This window comes from Malus domestica, chromosome 17, assembly GCF_042453785.1.
Source record: "Malus domestica chromosome 17, GDT2T_hap1".
Taxonomy (NCBI): Eukaryota; Viridiplantae; Streptophyta; class Magnoliopsida; order Rosales; family Rosaceae; genus Malus; species Malus domestica.
Window position 1 is genome coordinate 16,280,529 of NC_091677.1, and position 10,402 is coordinate 16,290,930.

General features: G+C 37.3%; 1 protein-coding gene across 2 annotated transcripts; it reads right to left on the reverse strand.

Annotated features, from left to right (window-relative positions):
- Positions 1 to 178: 178 nt before the first annotated feature.
- LOC103405381 (uncharacterized) lies at positions 179 to 2,448 on the reverse strand. 2 transcript variants are annotated; one of them, XM_008344368.4, is made up of 3 exons: positions 1,855 to 2,448; positions 1,228 to 1,388; positions 179 to 496 (listed from the first exon to the last, which is right to left on the reverse strand). In XM_008344368.4, exons 1-2 carry the CDS (start codon positions 2,240 to 2,242, stop codon positions 1,258 to 1,260), a joined length of 519 nt encoding a protein of 172 aa, XP_008342590.1. In that variant the 5' UTR covers positions 2,243 to 2,448; the 3' UTR covers positions 179 to 496; positions 1,228 to 1,257. The 2 variants fall into 2 exon arrangements, with proteins under 2 accessions (XP_008342590.1, XP_008342591.1); XM_008344369.4 differs by having other exon boundaries at positions 179 to 526; positions 1,855 to 2,427.
- Between the last annotated feature and the right edge of the window lie 7,954 nt (positions 2,449 to 10,402).

A 10,402-nucleotide genomic window follows, 5' to 3' on the forward strand; every position in this document is an offset into this window, starting at 1 on the left:
AGCCCCCTTTTTGAATGGAATACGAGTATACGACCACATCAAACATTAAACAATTGAAACAAAACTTTGTCAAAACACCTACCTGTATTCCTTCTTAAACCCTTTTCCTCCGTTGGAGAGAGCGACGACGGTCACAAAAAAGAAAAGAAAAATGTAATTCACAACTCAAAACACGTAGTAACTTGGAAAAAGAGAGGGTTGAAAAATATCGATGAACAAAAGGTTGATGTACCTCTTAAGTATATTTACATGGACATCCTGATAAAACTTGAATTGAGCAAATTAACCATGCGGGCATAGGTACAAATAACACACAATTCAACTGAAAACAAACTACAATGATCAACTATACATACTTGATGAATAATTACATGCAACTCCTTTTCAGTTGTAATCTTGAACTTGGATAGAAGTCACTCTACCTCGCTAACCAGTTTGCATCTGTAGAGCTCTTGACCTTGACGAAATGCCTTTCATCAATGTATCTATTGCAGTCCTACATAACAATTTACATGACTAGATGAGCCTGCGTATCCCAGCAACCAAGGCATAATTAGCTTGCAAGCAATAGTAGAATTCATGGAACCGATCTGCTTATCAGGAAAGCAAAAGCAATACTACAACATAGAAAGCAGTAATCATTCGAAACCAGATTGAAGTCTTTTATCAGCCCCCATGGCATCAACTCATTTCAGGTTAAAATCACCATTATACCAAAAGATCAAGTTTGGAACTCCCCAAATCCAACTTTTGTCACATATAGGCATATGAATTCAACTATTAATGATTTATTAGAATCCACATTAAGAGCCTATACAAACCTCTCCTAAAATTTTAACAAAGGCCGGTGAATTAACCACAGCCCTCAACGCCAGCTTTTAAGCAGGATGAACAAGGTCAAAACAGATGTTACCAGCACACACTGTAATCCATTATGCTCCATAGATCAACCTAATTAGTATTCAGAACCATATTTTCAACTTTGGGAAAGATGAAAGCATTTCTCTTCGGTCTTTGAATATGAAGCAGCTAAACTTCAGTAATCTTGAACTTCCACAAAAAGCCTATGTTAGTCCAGTTTACCCCCAAATTAGTTTGATTATTTGTTGGTAAAACCATTAAATTCCAACGGATGAAACCCAACATAAGAGCATTGAGTTTTACTAATTAAGTAAACAAATTTCTTGTCATCAATACAGAACTCAGCCAACTGTTATTAAAGCTTACCTCAGATGCCACTGATGAGAACTACATGGTTCATCCCTCCTCATCCTCGGACTTGGACACATTGTTAGAAATTTGATCCGCGGTCTCCATCGGTTGGGGATTGGACACATCATCAGAACTCTGAAACACAACCACAGGCTCCATCAGTTGTGGAGATGTACCTACAAAGAAAAGGAAGGCATAGAATAAGCAACAATTGTAAGAAAACCATCCATTATACACAAGATTTCAATACTTTCTATCACAAAGGTTTTTAATCCCTCCAATGCCCCCAAAAAAAATACATTTTTTTTAAAAAAAAAGCCAGACTAATTCCTTTATCTTAATCATTCCAGCAACTTTTCATCATAGAACAAAAAAAGATCAATGCCTCAAAATATGATCGATCCGTTAACGTTTTCAATTTTCGATTTTTGATTTTCGATATTCCAATTCTCACCTAAAGAGAGAAAATTACACAATTCAGAAACAAACCCAGATGCAGAAACGAATTAGATGATCCAATTAAATCAACCACAATACACAATTCAATCCAATCTCAATTGATTGAAGGATAAAAACCCAATTTTGAACAAAACCCAATTTTGAACAGAACCCAATTAATAAAATCGAAAAAAGGAAGCAAACCTTCGATAAAATAAGCAGAAGAAGGCCACCCTCTAACGGTGCTCATAGACATGGTCTCCTCCTCACTCAAAGGGTTGGCCAACTTATCGACCAGCTGAGCCAGGCCGTGCGATCTCGACCGTGGAGGAGGGACCCAGTAGGAGGCGCCGGGCAAAAAGGGGAGCCAATCGGGCGCGGATCGGCGGACGATGATCCGGTGGATGGCGTCCTCGAGCTTGCGCAGAAGGGGATCAGAAGGCGAGTCGGCGGAGGAGTCGGTTGGTGGATCATGGTGAAAAGGGAGGGTGGATTGGGCGCGCAGGGTTATGAGGCGGGAGGAGGACGGCGATGATTTGGGCGAGAGGTGGCGGGTTAGGGTAAGGGTTTGAGAAATTGACGACCTTGCCATTGATGATGGAATTGCTAGAGAGAGAGAGAGAGATGGGAGATTTTGAGGGGGTGTTTGGATAAGAGGAAAATAAAGAGAGAAAATTTAGGTGCGTTTGTGTTTGTGTTTGTGTGTAAATGCGAGAAAGAGAGAGTGGTAGTGTAGATGGTGCGAGAGAGTGGAGGTGAATTCTTTGTCATTTTATTTTTTTTGTTTATTTTATTGACGAGTTGGTCAACCTAGAACACCCAAGACTTCATTATTATTATTATTGTTTTTTTTTTGTTCACGCATTCAGATGAAACCGGATTCCTTCCAGATCCAATAAATCTGAGCTTGCTGAGCAAGTGATCCGGACCGTTGAAATTTGATCCAATGGCTACAAACAGGGACCTCTCTAAAAGTTATAATAATTGTAACTGTTGGATCAAATTTCAACGGCCTAAATTGTTTGCTCAGTAGGCTGAGTATATATGGATCCGGAGGGGATTCGGTTCCCATTCAGATAGCAAAAAATAATGGAACTTTAGATTTGAATGAAATTTTTTAATGATGTTTGGAGTAAAATAATACACGGATATTCTATTCTATACAATTTGAAGGAAAAAATAAAATAAAGAGTAGTGTTTGAAAATCAATATGCTTCTTCTATCCCTCACTCCTTCACTGTCACATTTAGGTGTAGATGTTTTCGATCAGATTTTTGCCATATGGTGTTGATTTTAGTCCAACACAACCATTTTACTCGTCTATGCAATTGTCTCAAATCTCAATTGTCTTATGGTATTCGTGCGTCTTCCACTTTAGGCTAGCGTTTTACGACGGTGTCTTGCTCAATATGATTGACGGTGGTACTACAATGTTAAAGAATAGGCTTTGAAGATCTATGTGAATCTAAAGACTTGTGAGTTTTAACAAGTTTAGCTTTCATATAAACTCCAGTTTAATTTGTTGTGCGTTTTGAAGTCTTTCTATGAGAGTTTTTGGTTTGCTTTCGGCACGCTGCCATTGTATGTCATTAGAGGTAATCAAATTGTATTGGATGTTCGAGTAGGTGGAGTTTTAGTGGTTGACTCAAATTGTATCATATTTGCTCTTTTTTGCTATTGTATTCTTAAGCATTGTAGGATCACTAAGATTTTAAGCATTTTGACAACAAAAATAGACTAATTGAAACTAATCCATCCGAATGTAGCCCTCTCCAATTGGAGTTGGATGGTTTCAGTTCTTTACCCTCAACTTTATATTCAACTAATCAAGATGCAAGAAAACACAAAATCAAAGATGAAACTATCATGTCAAATCTAAGATCTTACCATGAAAACAAAAATCAATCATAGATCGGAGCATGATGCATTGTTAAATCAGCATCTTACAATAACCTAAGGACTTCGTTAACCAAAAAAAAAAAAACAACGTAAGGACTTTTATTCCCACACCCGCACCTGCTTGCACGTATACTAAATTAGTACTTGTTTGTATCATACTTGACCAATCCCGAAATTACTAAGTACCGGACAACTTCATACCTTCAAGGACCCACTGAGGGGTTCATGCTAAGGCACCCCTACCGAAACACAAGTGTTTCCTTCTAACTAGAGGGCCAGTCATAGAACGACACATGCCAACGTCAAAATAAAGCTCCTAGAGTCCCATATCGATCGCGGATGAAAGCTAGAGACTCTTCTCAACTATAAAAGTAGATCATTCTCCTGCAATTAATCCCTAATGTCATTATTGTCCTTAAACGTGTCATTAGAACCCACTAACGATGATTATGTTTGAACCTATGTATTGTGTAACCTCTTCACGATTAATGAGAACTCATCTACCCCTTGGACGTAACCAAACTTAGTGTGAACCACGCAAATCTTGTGTTTGTTTCCCTACCTCTATCTGTTTACGTATTATTATTAATAGGTGACAGGAGCAACCGAGCGAAGATCACAAACTCGACCCTTTACATTAGTCCAAAGTCTTGCTGACTTTGTGCCTCAACAATACTCAATCACAATATTATAACCAATATTGGCTACAAATGCAACACATAGTACCTGAAAAGCATATGTAAAACCTTTGCAACCCCTTCTCGCTCTCTGCCCCCTCTTGTTTGCCTTCCCTTCTTCTTCCTCTTCATCATCTCCGTTCACATATATATCCCTCATCCATTCTTCATCTCCTAAAAGAGCTAAAGAGAGGATATCTTGAAGTTGTTCAAACGTTATTGCACCACAAGAATAATCGTTGAACCTATTCATGTCCTCAACAAGGTGGAAGTAGTCTAGATTCACAACTATATTGCTCTTTGCCCCTATCAAGACAACATTGACAGAGTATACCAACCTTATCTTCAACGCATCATCTTTAACTTTGCCTTTCTCCTTCATACCCTTGCTACCCTTGCTGCTCTCTCCATCAAACCTAACCTTCTCAAGAAAATGCTACCTCAATAGCCTAATTTCGGAAGGGTTAACCTCTATTTCTTAGGGTTTGTCACACCGAAGTTTAGTAATGAGGCAAAAGTCCTTCATGGTGAACCATGTAATTCACGGCCGATTAAATAGCTTAGTCCCTCTAGGTATTTCACCCCGGATTTGCCACTCTGCGGAGCGACAAGCTATGGACCAATTGACCACTGAAGGTCAAATTATCAACGTGCTCTAAGTGCCCGAAGCATGATGCCCTAAACTTTGGACGCATCACCCATAACACATGACAAGCTTGGGATAAGTTGTTAACCCTTCCCCTATAGGTGAAAAAAGTTAGGGTTCCACCATAAAACCAATTAGCAATATGGGGAGTAGCCCAACTTACTTATAAGCTCATGCAAGGTCCTTCATCTCATCAATGTGGGATTCATTCTCAACACGCCCTCTTACGTGTGGCGAATTTTCAAGATTTACAAGCTTAACACGTGGACAACACAACAAGGTGACGTGAAGTATATGTGGCCGTTTGACTTCACATATGGGACAACCTGGCTCTGATACCATGAAGAAAGTTGGGATTCCACCATAAAACCAATTGGCAATATGGGGAGTAACCCAACTTACTTATAAGCCCATGCAAGGTCCCTCATCTCATCAATGTGAGATTCATTCTCAACACGCCCCCTTACAAGTGACGAATTTTCAAGATTTACAAGCCTAACATGTGGACAACACAACGAGATGACGTGAAGCATATGTTGTTATGTTCCTTCCGAGTGCAATATATGGTTATTATAATGGCACAAATAAAGGTGTCGAACCACAGAGACTGATTAGACCTCTATAAATTACTAGCCTTGAAAGAACCCTAACTAAACAATGAAAATGACAAATTGAATGTAAGTTTTGTGCTGTTAATGAGAATAACTGAAAATGGAAGAAAAATGTAACAACGAATGATATGTTGATTGAGAAACGATGAGGATGGGTCCAGGGATTTCGAGTTCACCATTACAAAACCAATTCCATGTTTATAAAGTTAAACCGTATTCAATTATCAATCTATTTCCAGAGTTCGTTTTACATATATATGATGTGTGGTTTTGATCAAATTCTCCAAATCTACAACCTAATTGGGATGTTCAACTTCGGTTCCAAATTAAGAGTCTTTAGCATGCAAGAAAACGTTAAAGAGCCAAAGAAAATACATGGCAGAATGTTTGCATAGTATTTTCTTCATTCATTCACATGTCTACCAAGATTAAGCACGATGTTTACTATAATCTTGATCAAATGATCTGTAAGAAATCCTAATGGTGATCAATCATTAAAATAAAACAAAAACAAAGAACACACAAATAAAACAAAAACAAAAACAAAGAACACACAAATAAAAGGAAAGAACACAAACCCAACTAGGTTGCCTCCTAGCAAGTGCTTTATTTAATGTCTAGGCAAGACATGATAACATGTTTAACTTGTAAACTCAAGAGAATCCACAACTAGATAGACCTACTCTTGTGCCACATTCTCCAAATAAGCCTTCAAACGTCGCACATTGACCTTAAAATAAGTGTCATTCTTAATGTTTTCTATCTCCACAACTCAATGGGGTAATACTTGAATCACTTTGAAAGGTCCAACCCATCTAGACTTCAATTTACCTGGAAAAAATCGCAAATGTGAGTCATACAAAAGTACTTTCATACCTGGTTGAAACTCTTTCTTAAGAATTTCTTTGTCATGGTAGAGCTTGGTTCATTCTTTGTAGATCTTAGCATTCTCATATGATTCATTTTTGAGCTTGTCCAACTTATTAAGTTGAAGCTTCCTCTTTATACCAGCTTCTTTGAGATCAAAATTGAACTTCTTTATGGCCCAATATGCACGGTGCTCGAGCTCCATTGGCAAATGACATGCCTTTTCGAACACAAGTCGATAAAGGCTCATTCCAATTGGGGTCTTGTATGTTGTTCGATAAGCCCAAAATGCATCATTCAACCTAAGTGACCAATCCTTCCTTGTAGGGCTGACAGTCTTCATCAAAATGTTCTTTATTTCCCTATTGCTGATCTCCACTTGGCCCGAGGTTTGAGGATGATATGGAGTTGCCACCTTATGTGTGATGTTGTACTTCTTCATCAATGCCTCGAAGGGTTTGTTGCAAAAGTGGCTGCCACCATCACTAATGATAGCTCTCAGAGTTCCAGACCTACAAAAAATCATATCCTTAAGAAAATTCAAAAGAACCTTGTAATCTTTAGTTTGTGTTGCTACTGCTTCGACCCATTTGGATACATAATCTACTGCCACTTGAGAACAAAAATAAAAAACATCTTTAAATAATGTAGGCCAAAAGAAACCAGATTATAAAACCTTTAAAGTTGTCTTTTTGGCACCAAAATGTCCTCCACATGCCAATGCATGACTGAACGTTAATATGCTTTGTTGTTCACTCTCCAGGACACATCTTTGGATGATTTGGTCAAGGCAATACTTGAACAAATATGGCTCATCCCATACATAGTGTTTCACCATTGAAAGGAACTTTTTTTTTCCTGAAAAGTGAAATCATCTCTAATTACACCGCAAACAAGATAGTTAACAAAATTAGCATACCATGGCTCTTTTTATTGAACGACAAAGAGCTGTTCATCTGGGAATGATTCGTTGGGAGGCAAAATTTGTCCGTCTCCATGGTTTTCATCAACAATGCGTGAAAAGTGGTCAACAACATTTTCACTCCCCTTCTTGTCTCGAATTTCCAAGTCAAACTCTTGTAACAAGAGTACCCAACTAGTCAAGCGTGGTTTGGTATCCTTCTTTGTCAACAAGTACCTCAGAGTTGCATGATTAGAGTAAACAATCACTTTAGAGCCAACAAGATATGAACGAAATTTCTCTAAAGCAAAAACAACAGCAAGCAATTTTTTTCGGTTGTAAAGTAATTGAGTTGAGCATCATTTCATGTCCAACTTACATAGTAGATCACATGTGGGAGTTTATTCACTCTTTGACCTAAAACAGCACCAATAGCATAATCAGAAGCATCACACATTAATTTAAAAGGTAAAGACCAATCTGGTGCCATAATAATAGGAGCAGAGGTTAGTTCATGTTTCAAGGTGTTAAACACATTCATACAATCTTTATCAAAGTGAATTACAACATTTTTAGCCAAAAGATTGCATAATGGACGAGTGATCGTGGAAAAATCTTTAATGAAACGACGATAAAAACCAGCATGTCCTAGAAAGTTTCTCACTTCCTTCACTGATGTAGGGGCAGCCATATTTGAGATAATGTCAATTTTGGCTTTATCAACTTCAATTCCCTTACTAGATATTACATGACCCAACACAACACCTTGTTTCACCATGAATTGACACTTTTCCCAATTGAGAACCAAATTTGTTTCCTGACATTTTTGAAGCACTAAAGACAGATGGTTAAGGCAATCATTTAAAGAAGAACCAAAAACTGAAAAGTCGTCCATGAATACCTCAATGAATCTATCAATCATGTCTAAAAATATCGCCAACATACATCTTTGGAATGTTACTGGGGCATTACAAAGACCAAAAGGCATCCTCCTATATGCAAAAGTGCCAAAGGGACAAGTGAATGTAGTATTTTCTTGATCTTCCAGAGTTCGTTTTACATATATATGATTAACCATATAATATGTGGTTTCGAACAAATTCTCCTAATCTACAACCTAATTGGGATGTTTAACTTCGGTTCCAAATTAAGAGTCTTTAGCATGCAAGAAAACGTTAAAGAACCAAAGAAAATACATGGCAAGATGTTTGCATATCATTCTCTTCATTCATTCACATGTCTACCAAGATTAAGCATGATGTTTACTATAATCTTGATCAAATGATCTATAAGAAATCCTAATGGTGATCAATCATTAAAATTAACAAACAAATTTAACAAAAGATTCAGTGAATGAAACAAGAGATAGATTGATGAATTGAATATTTTAACATAAAAACATGGATCAATTGTGCAAGGCTACATCGAAATCCCTAACTATGAATTTAGTTACACATCATGTTCACATAGATGAAATTGGAAATACACAATATGAGTGAAAATAAATCAAAGAGAGAGGAAACCCTTGAAGCAATTCTGATGTTGAACTTCTCCAAGAAAAGTCTGTCGGGATGAGTCTTCGGTGATGTTGGAGTATATAGAATGGGTAGAGTTTTGAGTGTGGATGAAAAGAGAGAAAAATAATGACTAAAGTTATGAAATTCGCTCAAAATGAAAGGTGTATGTGAAAATGGCTGAAAGAATAGGGTTTATAATGTTAAAGAGCTGTTACAGATTGCCAATACATCACAGTAATTGGCATTTAATTCTCATGTGTTTTTTGCTGTTATTGGTCTTATAAAGAGCCATATTCATCACCATATTCAGTTTCCACTTTTAATTTTTTTTGTCTACATCAGCATCCTTATTCAATTCTCCAGTTTTAGCACCATTTTGCCTTATCTGTCCTCAACTGAGCCATTTTGCCTTATCTGTCCTCAACTGAGTTCCAAAATATAATTAGCTGCACACTAACACAAAAGAGGGTAAAATGCAACAATTTTAACTCAAAACATATCACAAAGAGACTAGGAATGGATGATATAAATGTATGAAATATATGAGTTATCATATGTGGCCATTTGACTTCAAACATGGGACAACTTGGCTCTGATACCATGAAGAAAGTTGGGGTTCCACCATAAAACCAATTGGCAATATGGGGAGTATCCCAACTTACTTATAAGCCCATGCAAGGTCCCTCATCTCATCAATGTGGGATTCATTCTCAACATACCTCCTCACGTGTGGCGAATGTTCAATATTTACAAACCTAACATGTGGACAACACAACGAGGTGACGTGGAGCATGTGTGGCCGTTTGGCTTCATACATGGAGCAACCTAGCTCTGATACCATGAAGAAAGTTGGGGTTCCACCATAAAACCAATTGGTAATATCATTAGTAGCCCAATTTACTTATAAGTCCATGCAAGATCCCTCATCTCATCAATGTGAGATTCATTCTCAACAGTAGGAGTCTTCTTCTCTTGTTGCTAGTTGAATCCCCTGATTTGTTGCCTCCTTTACACAAACAATACAAGCATTCAACACAACCAAATTCAACAATTTATACCATTAGCACAACCTGTCAACCAATTTTCATAACAATACATCAACCGTGAACAAAGCATCGTGAATTTAGCAAACTTAAGTTAATTCATAAAATAAAACAAGCTTTCATCAACACAAATCAACTCCTAGTCAACAATATAACTTCAACACAATCAAGTTCAACAATATAAGGCCTAATACAACATGTCAACAAAAGAGCATAATTAACTATGTACAATAAATTAATATAACAAATTTAACATAAATAACAAAATTTACTTCTAGAGTTCAAAATTTTCACACTCAACAAATTTCAAAGTGACTTGGGGGGAAAAGAAGTATGGCGTCGAGTATTTATGGAAGCAATGATCTCAACCTCCACTTGGAAGAAGCAAGTACAATGTCCTTTCTGTCGAACTGACTGGATAACTTTGAAACCAATTTCAAAGAAGGTGTGGAAGTCGATTGAGTTTTAGACACCCCACCGGAGACAACAAACACTAGAGAAGTTCGACTGAGTTTTGAATAGTGTAGAAATTGATTGAAATTTTTTTTGAAATCCTTTGTGAGAAACTTTTAGGTGAAGGAGATGATAAGA